This window comes from Drosophila grimshawi, unplaced genomic scaffold (genome assembly GCF_018153295.1).
Source record: "Drosophila grimshawi isolate 15287-2541.00 unplaced genomic scaffold, ASM1815329v1 contig_1377, whole genome shotgun sequence".
Lineage (NCBI taxonomy): Eukaryota > Metazoa > Arthropoda > Insecta > Diptera > Drosophilidae > Drosophila > Drosophila grimshawi.
In genome coordinates this window covers 18,291,112-18,305,700 of record NW_025062900.1, presented here as the reverse complement: position 1 = coordinate 18,305,700, position 14,589 = coordinate 18,291,112, and the positions used below count along the sequence as shown (strand labels likewise).

Sequence of the window (14,589 nt, the reverse complement as noted above, 5' to 3'; positions counted from 1 at the left end):
ATACCACATCAGAGTGAGAGAGACGCAAAGATAGACAAATGCAGAGCGAGAGAGACAGAGAGAGAGAGAGTATCTCTTAACGGAATTTGAGCACAATGTAACAAAAGCGTTTTATTCCAAGCTAAACAGGAGAAACTGAAAACTGAACTGAAGCTTATAACTGATTAGAGCAATTAATGATTAGGCGTTTCCTCATTGGCAACATGAGGCCAGTGTGGAAATGTATATTTCAGGTGCAGTTCCCTATTCGTCGCGATGCCAAACAGCTGTCAATCTGAGCGTCGCTGGACGCTGCTCCTCTGCCTTGGACTTGCTGCGCTGATTCCCACAGCTGCTGCCATGCGTTGCAAGGTGCCATACGAGAAGGTGCAGGAACATTACTGCTACTTTATAGCTGACGGGGAGCCACTGGTGAGTGACTTTATCCGAATTGCAGCAGACTCTAATCAATAAATATATATATATATATATATATATATAGATGAGCTCTTTTAGCAACTTTTGCTATCGGGAGAAGCGCACTTCGCGGGTCTGCCTGGACAGCGAGGCGGAGATGCACGTCCTGGCCAATTATCTGTATGCGAATGGCTATCAGGATGGCACACAATTCTGGAGCGCTGGCCATCGCTGGCCGGGCGATATGCGTTTCTATTGGAATTACTTTGGACGTGCTCGCGCCCTCAACTACACCAACTGGTTGGAGGGGGAGCCGACTCCGCAAATGGGTCGCAATTGTATGCTGCTCACGCTGCGAGCCGGCGAACTCTTTATGACCACCGAATCATGCCACACGCGGGCCGTCGACATCTGCGAACAGCTGCTCACCAATGAGCCAACCATAATGCACTGACTTCAGATTCTGCAGTTGTACAAACATTCAACGCTAAATGCCTCGCAATCCATTCGAAATGGTTACCCAGAAAAATGGTTTCAATAAACTTGGGCATTCTCGGTTCCAGTATACTACTGTCCGGCTTCACTAAAGCGCACACTTTCCAATCGAATCGAATACCTAATTCAAATCTAATTGAAAATTCTTTCAGAATTTCCTTTAACTCGAAACAAAACTAGGCACTTTTATTGCGTAATTCGTGTCGAAACAAGTCAAATTGGCAATTATATGAGGTGTGTTCAAAAAGTATCGCGAATTTTGAATTTTCGCGGGTTACGTATATTCGAATTTCGATTTTTTTGTAGCGTTATGTTGGTACTCATGTCTCTCACTTATGCCGACAAGCTCGGCCATTTTGAATGTTCACTTAATTGTTGACAGCTGCTTTGCTTGCACGTGTTTTGGATCGTCTTCGATTTTTACCTATTCAAAAAAATGGATCAAAGAACCTGTATCAAATTTTGTGTGAAAAACGAAATTAAGTGCGCGGATGCATTCCGAATGTTGATTGTGGCATACGGAGAAGCTACCTTGGACCGAAGCAACGTTTATCGATGGTACAAAATGTTCTCAGAAGTCCGAGAAGATGTGAACGACGAAGAGCGTGCCGGACGCCCGAGCACTTCAACAACAGACGAAAAAATTAATGGAGTGGAGAAAATGGTATTGGCCAATCGTCGAATCACCGTTAGAGAAGTTGCTGAGGAGCTAGACATATCGATTGGCTCATGCCATTCGATTTTTATCAATGATTTGGGCATGAGACGGGTCGCCGCGAAATTCGTACCAAAATTGCTCAATTGCGACCAAAAACAGCATCGCATGAACATTGCTAATGAGATGTTGGACTCTGTCCGCGACGACCCAAATTTGCTCCAGAGGGTCATAACTGGTGACGAATCGTGAGTTTATGGTTACGACGTGGAAACCAAAGCTCAATCATCTCAATGGAAGCTGCCGCACGAACCAAGACCGAAAAAAGCGCGCCAAGTTCGGTCGAATGTGAAAGTTTTGCTGACAGTTTTCTTCGATTGCAGGTGCTTCGAAGATTGGAAAAACCGTTGGCACAAGTGTATAATATCTCATGGGGATTACTTTGAAGGGGACAAAATAGATATTCATGAATAAATAAATAATATCTGAAAAAACACAAAATTCGCGATACTTTTTGAACACACCTCGTAGATTAAAGATTTTTTTTACTTGTTTTTTTTTAAGTTAATATTTTGGTTAGTTCGCATTAGCAATTTTTGACTGTATATAATTACTACAACTATATCTTCGAATTATACTAAGTGAGTAACTGCTTGCGCTATCAGCTTTTTGTTAGCTTTATTTTCCATTTAACAACACTAAAATATTTCCACGTTATCAACTTTATTGAATTAATTTAGATTGGAAGTCAAATGCGTAGGCTGCTCTGCACTTAACTGCTAAGACTAATAAAAAGCTATTTGTATTTAGCCACGTGGGGCTCCAACTTCAAGCATCAACAACTCATAATCAATTAAATGTTTTTGTTGCTGCTGCCAATAGTAACATTAAATTTATATATTTTTGGTAAGTAATCGTATAAATACAAACTACTTGATAGGGCCTTATCTCAAATAGTTTGTATTTACAAACATAAATATAGAATATAATATATTGAGTATATAGCAAGTCTGCTGATAATTACTACATGGGAAATAATAAATGGGTTGAAAAGTTCAAAGGAATCAAAGTATATATATTCTTGATTACGAGCAACAGATAAATGCATGTCCGTATGAACATGCGGATCTGAAATTAAGAGACTTTCAAATTGGAGTATAAGTTCTCGTATACTTATAAATTATAAATAAAGTTTAAGGGAAAAAACTTCTTATTGATATTGATATTGAAAAAACATAGACATAGTATTGATAAATCATTTCATCTAGGTTCAGGATATATCACCGTCACAGTATTCTAATTCGTTTTGCATATGCATTTTTCCGAAAATGAAGATTAGTTATTCTTATATATATATTTTTAAAAATGTACTTTATTATTCAAATTTATTTGTAATTATTATTAATATATTTTCTACTGTTTATATTTTTCTGAGCCGACTGCATTCGTTTCAATGTTTAATCACACAGAACGGAAATCAACGAGTCAGAATAAATAATTGATATCAGCTTTTAAAACATTTCAGTCTTGTTTCGGATCTGGCGCGAAAACGACGTATAAAAATGAGTATTTCTGCAATATTATTAGTATGCATATTGCAATGGCTTGTTAATACAGCCATTTCCCGCGAATACAATTACACCTATAACAGGATTGGCGATGGCAATTACTTTGTGGGCTTGGAACACACGGTGAGAAACTAAGAGCGTGAAGAAACGCAGACAATTCAAATGCATTTCGGACTCACCATTCCCTTTGAGGTATGACCAAGACATAAAGCGTTTTCAGTTTTCAAAATTTAAGTCAATCATATTATAATCAATATAAAACTTGGGGTAAGTCCAAAACAGCGAAGATGTTCAACGGTCTTATTGTAGAGTCTTGTGTTTAATTTCCCAAATCAATGACTAATTTTAATTGCTTTAGGATCAGGAATTTTTCGATTGGTTCGATGCCCGTCAGAGCTGTTTGGATCATAATGGCCAGCTGGTGTCGGTGCAGACGGAAGCGAAGATGATTGAACTGCAGGACTATCTTGTGGCCAAGGGATATGCGAATGGAAGCACATTTTCCACATCCGGGCATAATTTTAATCAGGAAAATCCATTCAGTTGGGATGCACTGAAACAGCGGTTTAACTACTCCAAATGGCTGCCCAATGAGGAACCGCGCTTAAAGGGTTTTGTGGGTCTGCAACTGATCGGCAAGGAGCTGTTCATGTTCAGATCGTGGGGTTATGATCAGTTTTATATATGTGAAGAAAACTCGATATTGCAAAAGCTTTGGTTACTCCTAGATAGTGTTTATACTCTTATATTCATTACATTTGTTTTAGTTCTATTAATTTGTTATAAAATACGACGAGAAACACGGTCACCACATTGTTACGTCAAACCACGAAATGTTAGAAAATAATATATCACAAAGAGTTATAAAGGCTTGAATATATTTTTAGTTTTTAACATCTTTTAATTAATTAATATTTTAAGACAAACGAAAGTTTCTTTTTCAAACGTGATATATCATGTAATGAATTAACATTTAAACATTTTGGGTTTGTTTCTTAATTTAAAACTTATTGCACTTTAATTGTATTGCTAGACACTGGTCTAAATAAGCTGGTAGACACTGTATATAACGTACCCTAAACACTTGGCCAACTGAACACCTGGATATCCGATACCAAGAAACTTTTGTTGAGATCTTTGCAATTTGTTGCTTTCCACTTGGAGTTATATAAAAGCTGATGTAAGCTTCGATTTAGTTTACAGTTTTCGTTTATTCTATGGAAGATGGCAATGCCAATTGGAATAGCCTGGAATCTATTTTTACTCGTACTCCTTATGTTAACTAGTTATGTATGCATATATTTAGAGTTCTGGAAATGTAAGTAAGCTTAAATATACAATAATTATTTGTATTTAACGCTTTTGGGGCTCATTCATAGCGCGTTGCACGCAACCTTTTGTGGAGATTGGCGACAATTGTTACTTTCTCTCCACCAACAAAGCAGTAAGTACAAATATTAACTTCGCCTATATACGCAACTTATATAAATATATTACAGCCCACCTATGATTACTATAAGGTGTCCTACAAGGGTCACATATTCAGTGTGCCCGCTGAAGTGAGTCGATCCCTCTATCCATCCGTGAATCTTCATTTTACAGTTCCTCCTTCCAACGTAGCTTGATTGGCTGCAAGCCAGATTTGCCTGCGAGACACTCGACGCCAATGCGCAACTGTTGACCATGAAGTCCGTTGAGGAGATGAGCTATCTGGCCAATTATATGCGCCGTTATGCCCACTCGGGCACCCAACCATTCTTCTGGAGCGGCGGACATCGCGGCAGTCTGTCCCACAGTGAGACCGATCTTAGCACCCTGGACAATTATTACTGGCACTTCGAGCCGTATCCCATGAACTACTCCAATTTCTTCAAATCAAATAATTTACGCTTTGCGTCCGGTTTCTGCGTTTATTTGGAGTATATCGGTGGAGAGCTGCTTATGGCCACAGCCAGTTGTAATCAAAAAATGCCATTCGCTTGCCAACTTCAGCCTTTACATTAATGTCCAGTGCTTCTCGCATTCATCATTAAATTTTGAAATAACTTGGGAAATAAATAAGAAAAGTAAAAAAACAAAGAAGAACGAAGAAAATATAAAAACTACAGCAGCTACTAAGTTAAACTAAATTCCATTCATTTCAGAATGTATTATCAAAATCGGTCGTTGGTTTTCATGGTTAACCAATCTAAACCTCATAAGGAATTATGTTGGATTGTTGTTATATCAGCGTATTGCGATTATAGGTTTCTCAATATTAGAACTAATTTTTTAAAAAAAATAGAATTCGAATTTCTAAGTTTTAAAAATATTTTATATTATTGAGAAATATATATTCTTATATTTCTGAAGCATAAAAAACTTTATAGTTTTCAGAGCGATTGTTTTTCTGAGTACCATTCACATTGTATCTCAATAGAGCAAAGTCTTGCACAACAAAATATTCAAAACGAAATCGTGATAGATAAGAAATGATAACGGTCGATAAATCAGAATCTGCCTTGAGATGAGTAAAGAAGATTATTCGTATGTAATACAATATTTAATGTGGAAGGGAATAACCGCAGGCTATTACCCTTAAACCCACTACGAATAAGCATTATTCGCCTTCGCCTCCTCTCCTTGCATATTGATGAACATCTATGTAACTCCCCAAAAAAAAGAAAGGGAATTTGTGCTTTAGTCATGCATCTGTGACGATTCCTTTGACACGCCCTTTAACCTAGCCCCAGCTTGTAATTACCCGCACCATGGTGACCTCAGTAAGATGATATAATTGTGCGCATCATCTTGAGATTTCAATGCGACTCATTTGCAATTGTTCTGTATATATAACATATAAGAAAGACTATGAAATAGAACTAACAAGTGCATGAAACTTTGTACTTTTTTATGATAAGGTCGGGTAATTTCCTTTGTTATTCACAATCAATTGAAACAGCTGTGATGTCAGTCAGCTTTTTTTCCAGAGAATTAAAGCAGCTCTGGAAAGTAAGTAAAGCTTCTGTTAATCTTATATATATGTACACATATCGAATATTTTATCTGCAATATGCATTTATTTGAATAGTTATACAGCTGGTATGATTGATAAAGTTTTAAAATTGAAGAAATAGAAATAAATAAACAATGGCAACTGAAAACATATATTATAATATATTAAAATATATTATAATATTATATTAAAATATATTATAATATATTAATCACTCAACGGACAATACTTTTAAACAATAAATCCGTGTCAACCGTGCTTAGCCTTTCTGGCAACCTTGTCCCAGCACCGGTCTGGCAGCACACCAGTTTAACGATACATATCGCAATATCATATATCGATACTGCGATCGATCTTCTTTACTCTTCTTCATCCACGCTTATTGTCGTGTGCCGTTAGAAAAGTCTTGTTAAATAATTGTGTAAAATAAATACTTGTGCATTTCTACTCTACAAAACAGATATCGGAGATTGCCACAATTATTCAATAACTCATTACGGAGATCACAAAAAAGAGGAAAACCTTGTTTAAATTTGACAAAATATGTAAAATATAATATTTCGATAGTCAATAAATTAGATAGTTGACATGATTGTCAAAGCTTCATCAATTAAAGAATTTCGAAAAATAAATAAGCAATAACAACTGAAAACGGCAATTAAAAAATGAAAATATGTATGTGCATACATAATTATAGATCATAAAATACATTAGCACACCAAGTGTTTAGTTTTTATTGGCACGCTCAGCGACTCCGAGTGTTACTCAAGCACTTTGCATCTTTTGCCGGAAGCTGTTGTAAATTCAAGTCATAATCTGTCAAGTGTCTAATTTAATTATTCAGCTTTTCTTACTTAATTTAAATTTGGCTTTCGTTGTGTAAAACAAATAAATTTCGACTAAACGCTTTTAAGCAGTCGCAAGCACATGGCACAAGACTCACGACGAGTCACGCTGACTCACGACAAGGCAGGCGCTGCAAAGCAGGCAACGCAAAAGCAACAGCAACAGCAACTTGTATGCCACAAGTTGGGGCAAGGCGAGGGAAAGTGTCGCGACGCGTCAATTAAGGCAAATTGATAACGACGACTAAAGTTGTAGGCGTCTGAAAATTGACAAGTAAGGGTTGTTGAAGGAGGGGCGGGGAGTTAATGTGTAAATATGGCTGCCTTCTGGCCGTGATGTGATTTCGTTTCTGCATACAAATGGCGACACATTGCGACACGTACCGGAGCATTATTCGGTTCGGTTCTGTGTTCAGTTGAATTGAGTTCAGTTTTCATTTGGGTTTGGGCTTCGTTTGCCCCTTGGCATAATTAAAATGAAATAATTTTCGACAAGTTGGCTGTTTGTTGTTGTTGTTGTGTTTTTGGCTCTTAACAGCTTTTGCATCGACGGCACAACATTGGCACGTAGCGGCAGTTAGACGGTCTGCCATATGATGAAAACTTCGCAGCACTTTGGCACCTCCTGCTCCGGCTTCGGCTCCGGCTCCGGCTCCTATTCCGGCTCCAGGTCCTACTCCCTTTGGTTGCTACTGCCAGCTCCTGCTCAATGTCTGTTGTGTTGAGTTCGTGTTGGAATTTTTATTTAATTTGCTTGACTGTCGTCGTATGTTTGCTGCTGGCCTGGCTTGGCTTGTCTTCGTTGCCTGTTTGTCTTCTGTTTGCTGCATTGTTTGAAATTAATTTCACTTGTCGTTGCTAGCTGCTGCTGCTGCTGCTGCTCCTCCTCATCATCATCATCATCATTGGGAGGCCGGGCCCGGTGTGCGTGTCGTGAGCAGCGTGTTGCTGTCAATGGCGCCCAACGTTGCATAGTTGAAACGCCAGAGCCGAGGACTACAAGTCGACTACAGTTGAGTGATGTCGCCTCCTTGAGCTTCTCGTGTCAATTTGCACTCAATCGCTTGCCAAATCGGTTCGCTAATCATTCAAATCGTATACGGGTGCAATGCATTCAAGCTCGCCAACAGACTGACTCGCACTGACTCAATCACATATCAAGCACTGTCAACAGCTTGTCGGCCTTCCAACAGAGCCTAAACTACATGCGGAACAATTTTCACGCTAAAATAGTTCTATGAATATAAACAAAAAGTTTTTCTTTTTTCTAGAAATAGTTTCGAAAATCTCTTTAAATTCTTCAGTTTTTCCTGGTTTTATATACTATCTGCCTAATGCAAGCAGTATGTAAAATTTATTATTGTTTAATTAAAACATTTGACTTTCAACGTAGGCAGAAATGTAAGCGCTTTTCTAAAAAAAAATACCACTTTTAAAAACTAATCTCACAAGAATTAAGATGAGTTAGTTTTTCTGTCGACAAAAGTATGGCGATTTTCGAAGTTTTAGTGCGATTTGTTTTTGTGAGTGTAGGCAATCGAAAGCAGTCGCATTCCCCGTTTGGTTCTTATCTTCTTTTTTTCTTGGTTCCTCTGCCGGAAGTAGTAAACCCATAAATGTCATAGAGGGAGAGACTGCCAAGAGCAGCAACGAACGGGAAAACGTTGCTTGTTGTCAGCGCATTTGGTTGGCTAACTTATGTGGCATCCGCAGAGGCATGCCACCCGATTCCCACTTCACTCGTCTATGATGTCATTAATCACTGACAATAATGAACTTCCGTCGTTTGTAGTCGCAAAATGGCGCCGACTTTTGGATTCGAATGCTCACAGATTGCAACTGCTGCTGCTGCTGCTGCTCCTGCCCCATCTTGGGCTTGTTGTCATTAGCGCAATGTTGCAAAATTTATCGTGTGACTTATGAGACGAACAACAGCAGCAGCAGCAACAAGAACACCAGAAGCAGAAAACAGCTGCACATACCACAGCTGAGCTGGGGCTGAGCTGACCAGGACAGACCAGACAAAACCAGACCAGGCCAAGAGTGTGGCGACCATGATGGCTGCTGGCCTCTGTTTTGGTCGTGTGATTTTATCGCTTCGATTTACGACTCATAAAAATGCTAGCAACTTTATATGCGCCAGCATCGTTACTGTTTCTCTAAGCCCCTCCCCTTTCAAATGGTCAGTGCTGTTTTTTCCGATTTTATGCTTGACTTGGTCTGATCCTGCCCCATCTCCACTCCTGCTGTCTGCAGGACAGTTTGTTGCATGAATGTCTCTATATACATTTTTTTTCTACCATATATCTATATGTACTACGTTGATTTTTATGGCCATTTAGTGATGCAGAAAATATTTGGAAATGTTGCTCTCTATTTAGCAACAGCAATCGAACCAAATAAATAAGCTGCGAGCATTGTAAGACTATTAGAAGGTTATGCTAGAAATGAGGCAGAGCTGAACTCTGATTTATGACAGATTGTACCCAAATTCGACTGCGCAAATTTATCATTATTATGTTATACATCGAATCAATTGAAATGATAAATATAAATCTATTCAATATAAAATTTAATGAATGCATAAACAAAAAAACATTTTACAACTGGCAGCATCCCAGGTTTGACAATTTAATAAGCTTTTTTCAAAAATGTTGTCTTTTATGGGCATTGCGAACATTGTGTTACCCTTGCACAGTAATAACCCATTTTGTGTGTCCCTGGTCAATCCTTTGGCTGTTGGGCTCACACATCAATTTGCCGAGCAATTTAGTTGTAATACAAAACCCATTTGACCAACAAGTATCCATCGCCTGGCTTCGATTGAAGTATCAACATGCTGCATCTGACAGTTATTAGATTAACACCTACACATACTAAGTTGAATACTCGGGAATACTCGGATCCTGCTCGATACTCGAATAGGCAGATACTCGATTACTCGCTGCCTGAATTTTAGCAAACAATAAAGCGCTGAAAGTCTATGCGAACATACATAAAATCTCTGGCCAGACAACGAGGATGGTGACAAAACAAAAGCAACTGATGGCAATGTTCGGTCCGGCCCAGGACCAGCAACAAGCGATGTCAATTTCAGACAAACAATCCGGTTATATGCAAACTCGTTGCCATACAGAGAAAAAAATGAGGCATACATTCCAAGCTCAAGTTCGAAATTTAGTTTAGATTGCTTAAATCATTTTTAATATTTACAATATATATTTTTTAAGGAAACAGAAAGCATATAATTTTCATTTAATTTCTTTTATTGGCAATTACTTCATCACTAAATACTTGGAATTTTCCAACGAAAGATACTTGAGCTGAAAATACTTGACTCAAGCAAGTGAGTTTAATATACTATATATTGTTTCTCTCTATGTACACACATTGATACATATACATATAGATATAGATATATGTTTGGCTTGTGTGACGCTCAAGATGTGACAGCCGCCCACCGATTTTCACTCTGTCCACAGATTGCACATTTCGAGCTACATAAAAAGGCGCTTACGATGCGGTCGGTATGGGGAAAGGGGCATGCGGTACAAAGGGAGGGAGATGGGAGGGTAGAGTTTCAAGAGTCGACGGTGGCAAGTTGAAAGCTGTCAGTGGCTGTTTAGATTTACGTGCCGCAGTGCAGCAGTATTAGATGGCAAACGTAGACGGACATATGGCCATCAAGAGGTGTGACAGGCCCAGCATCCCCAGACCCCAAAACAAAAACAAAAACACCCCCAACTTAGCCAGCTCTTCCCTACCCAATGCACTTTGTAACAATGCAAAAAACAACAACAGCACACACACAGACACCACACACAGACCGGCAGTGGGTTGATTGTCATCGCTCTGACTTTTTGTTAATGAAAGTGTCAGCTAGACAAACGCACCCAAACCCAAAGGACATCATCGAACAGTCATTCGTTCTACCCAATCCCAACCCCAGCCCCAACCACACCCCAACTCCATCCGCCTAGTCATGCGCTTTGTTTGAAATGATTTCCATTTTGGCCAATAAATTATGATCAGGCCGATTTTTAGAGGACCTTTTGTATGCATCGGCCCTTAACAGCGTGTGGCATTCCGTGTCATTAAAATGTCCTGCACAGGATTGTGACCGTTATTTTTGTTTAACGCTGTCACCAATGACGAAACTTGTTAATCGAATTTGGGGAAAATGTTGAGATCTTTATTTGGCAATCCACATATATGTCTAAGTAAAGTGCCAGCAAAACCAGCCAGTTACTAAAAAGCACATTGAGTAATATTGAGGCGTGCTGTAATTTACACAAATCTATTTCGATTTTAACAAAAATCAGTATTATCATTATCTGTATTAATCAAGCTATCTTACGTATAATAGAAGGCTTAACTATAGTCTAATCATTGCTGCTACTTTTTTTTTTGTAAAAATAATAACTTTTTAGTTCTCAGTTCTCAGCTTTATAAGTTAACATAATTAATTTAAAACAAATGCAAAATATTACTTTAACTGTTAAGCAATCTGTTTTCTTAGGTTTTCCGTTTAGCATATGTATTATATATTTCATGTCCTAAATCGTATGTTGCTTAAGTGACAAGATCACGATTAGTCAAATAAAAACTTATCTCACGTAATATTTTTATGTCATATTCTCGCGCCAATTTAAACAATTAAGTTGGCATCTCGAATGCCAGCGGCTTTTTGTGGCATTATCCTAAACGCTTTTAACTCAATTTACTTGCCGGGGGCGTGGTCGAAATGGGGCGTCAGGCATACGAATTGCCTCCGCCGCATTATTAAAACGGATAAATCGCGACGTGCAACGGCTCTGAATAAAAGTGAAAACCTGTGCGTGGGTAATTAAAAAGTCAACGAGTCGAGGAGGCAGATGAAACCTAATTCGCATGCTGAATTTTAATTAATTAAGAGCGCAGTCGAAGGCACAGGCAGAGGCTGAGACAGAGAGAGAGAGACAGGAGAGAGAGGTTGGTGAGTTAGATGGCAAGATAGATAGGCAAGTCACGTGTCTCGTTCGCACCCAGAGACTAAAGTAGGTTAATGCGCTTAGAGATACGAGTGCTAAATTGTGCGAGGGTGGTCTGGAGAGGGGTATGGGGTGTGTGCAGGGGGGTGTTGGATCTGACAGACACCGTAATTGGTGGCGTTACAAAATATTTACAGTAACCGTTACATGGAAATGGAAAAAGATGATAAAGTGCGCAAATGTTTGCACTTTCCCTTTACGACTCTTTAGAGACATTTAGGTGTTGAGTTGCCCACCACACCACACCACTTCCCCCGCCCCCTGCCCCTTACATACACTTCGTTATATCCTGTCGATGGAGCAGGCAAATTTTTTTTTTGGGGCGGTTGTTGCTGTTGCTGTTTCTGTTTCTGGCGTGTCGACGTCTTGATAAGCAAAATGTTAAAATAAATATAAATGTGAATATTTCTATATTTATACGAGTAATTTATTTACATACATTTCGGTTGGGTTTAAGGATAGACAGGGCTAAGGGAGACCCAGCCCCTCCCCATGCCTCTTGGGGTGACAGGCAGTTGCTATCCAAGTTGGCCTTAAGGAAAGAGTATTCAGTACATATTTAACTGGCATTTGCTCAGAGTAGCCTGTTCAACTAACAACATTTCGGTCACAGTCACATAAAGTCTTAATATATATATATATATATTTTCTATTTCAAACTCATTCTTCATTCTCATTCACAAACAATGAGCGCTAATAAGTGTCCCGATCTTCATGAGCGCGCCACACGTATTCACGAACCGGGTCGAGTCTGTCGCGAGCAGCTCTATTTGCGCGCCAAGCGGGTAAGTAGCCCAGGATTAGGCTGCAAGTAGTTGCACTAATCCGGACTTTCCAAGGTCAAGCGAGAGGTGCCCGCGTTTACCTATCAGGCATTGCAGAGGGGCACCTTTGTAAAGCCACCCAAAAAGTAAGTGGCTTAATCACTTTGTAGTTTTGTATAATAAAAGATCAACGTTTGCAGAATCGACATATTTAAACGTCAACCGGTTAAGGAGACCGTCTTCAAGATCTACTTTATGCGTGGCGATATTCCTGTGGCTCTCTCCGGTCGCAGCAACAAGCAGGATCCCATCAAGGATCGTCCGTTGCGCTGGCACTGCAAGCCCGAGACTCTCGACTACTGCTACTATCTGCCCATCTTCCTAGATGGCTTGGCCGACATTGATAGCGACACACGTATGCTGGCTGTGAATGCAGCCGTCGATCTGATCATGAGGCAGCCCCACAAGGTGCTCCCCGTGCTGCCCAAGCTCATACTTCCGCTCAAGCGCGCCTTTCAGACACGAGACAAGCGCATCATTATCTCTGCCCTCCAGGTGTTGCAACTGATGGTGCGATTGGGTTAGTTTCTTTTTTTGTATCCATAGCAATTTAATACTGATCTGACATATGTGGTTCCATGTAGGCCCCTGCGTGGGACAAGCCCTGGTGCCCTTCTATCGCCAACTGCTGGCTGTATGCAATCTGTACAAGAATGTGAACGTCAATCTCGGCGAGGGCGTCGATCCAGATCGCAGTAAGCGCATTGGCGATGTCATTGAGGACACTCTGAAGCTACTCGAGTTCTGTGGTGGACCCAATGCCTTCATTAATATTAAGTACATGGTGCCGACCTATGAGAGCAGCGTCTTTCCTCGCTGCCAGGTTACCACTGGGCAAGATGCGGGGTCCATTTCGTGATAAGCATTCCAGTTCCCAAATTTGTTTGGTTCGGTTTCTGAGTTCGCTAATTGAAAACAAATTATCATCAGTTTGGTTCGAAATTCTATGCAATAAATGAAATCAGCACGATCTATGATCCCTGAAGAACTTCCTGAATTCAAATATAAAGTGGCCCCCGTAGGATCTTAACTGCAACATATAAACTTTACTTCCGCTGTATTGCTTTTGTGGCCGATCAGCATATAAACAAGTCAATATTCTTAGTATCAAAGCATCAATTAATAATTATTCCCACTTCCGGTCCCCAATCACCTCTCACTTCAGGTCAAAAGTCCGATTCTCCATTAAATATACATATATAAAGTAATTCTTCATTTTATTTGTTACAAAATATAAATAGTTTTTGATAATTGTTTAAAAATAATAGTTGTAACCAAAAACCATAATAAGAATAAATATTAAGTTTATCAAGCTCTAAGCCATTTTAGGCACAAAAGATTTAAGAACATTAAAAGTACAACTTTTATAAGGAAAATCATATTTTAGTTATAAAACTACGAAACTATGAATTCTTAGATAAATTTGGAAATTATTTAATGAATATTGTCCCTTAATTTTAATCATTATGTTTTACTTTTCTTGAGGAAGTAAAAGTATATATATTTATATATATTTATTTATTTAAATATATACATATGTTGTGAAATAACACAATTGTCTACTTCAGTATTGCCTTGTAAGATTATAAAAAAAAATGAACATTGTTCAACATTCCACACCAATTGTCGTAGCTCTCTGGCAGTAGGCAGTTCTCCCGAAAATGTCAAGCCATCTGTTAGCGATTCTCGATTTCAACAACCACACCAAGGGGAGCCAATGATAAATGCCTAATTAATTTTTAATTTTCAAAACAAGCTTCTGCCGTGCAGACACTTTTCAA

At 39.1% G+C, this 14,589-nt stretch overlaps 4 protein-coding genes across 6 annotated transcripts; all 4 read left to right on the top strand.

The window, feature by feature from the left end:
* Positions 1 to 207: 207 nt before the first annotated feature.
* Positions 208 to 984, top strand: LOC6566998. Its single transcript, XM_001992763.3, has 2 exons — positions 208 to 411; positions 482 to 984. The coding sequence occupies exons 1-2, from the start codon at positions 256 to 258 to the stop codon at positions 848 to 850; spliced, it is 525 nt and encodes a 174-aa protein (XP_001992799.1). The 5' UTR covers positions 208 to 255; the 3' UTR covers positions 851 to 984.
* A 472-nt stretch (positions 985 to 1,456) lies between these two features.
* Positions 1,457 to 1,798, top strand: LOC122322421 (protein GVQW3-like). Its single transcript, XM_043214420.1, has one exon. It carries the CDS (start codon positions 1,457 to 1,459, stop codon positions 1,796 to 1,798), a length of 342 nt encoding a protein of 113 aa, XP_043070355.1.
* A 1,275-nt stretch (positions 1,799 to 3,073) lies between these two features.
* Positions 3,074 to 5,200, top strand: LOC6566997. 3 transcript variants are annotated; one of them, XM_032739375.1, is made up of 5 exons: positions 3,075 to 3,306; positions 3,473 to 4,432; positions 4,494 to 4,558; positions 4,614 to 4,673; positions 4,735 to 5,200. In XM_032739375.1, the coding sequence occupies exons 2-5, from the start codon at positions 4,339 to 4,341 to the stop codon at positions 5,116 to 5,118; spliced, it is 603 nt and encodes a 200-aa protein (XP_032595266.1). In that variant the 5' UTR covers positions 3,075 to 3,306; positions 3,473 to 4,338; the 3' UTR covers positions 5,119 to 5,200. The 3 variants fall into 3 exon arrangements, with proteins under 3 accessions (XP_043070381.1, XP_032595264.1, XP_032595266.1); XM_043214446.1 differs by having other exon boundaries at positions 3,074 to 3,237; positions 4,614 to 4,803; XM_032739373.1 differs by lacking the exons at positions 4,494 to 4,558; positions 4,614 to 4,673; positions 4,735 to 5,200 and having other exon boundaries at positions 3,074 to 3,237; positions 3,473 to 4,466.
* A 7,365-nt stretch (positions 5,201 to 12,565) lies between these two features.
* LOC6570958 (parkin coregulated gene protein homolog) lies at positions 12,566 to 13,790 on the top strand. Its single transcript, XM_001997132.2, has 4 exons — positions 12,566 to 12,769; positions 12,824 to 12,894; positions 12,949 to 13,328; positions 13,393 to 13,790. Exons 1-4 carry the CDS (start codon positions 12,671 to 12,673, stop codon positions 13,665 to 13,667), a joined length of 825 nt encoding a protein of 274 aa, XP_001997168.1. The 5' UTR covers positions 12,566 to 12,670; the 3' UTR covers positions 13,668 to 13,790.
* Positions 13,791 to 14,589: the final 799 nt, after the last annotated feature.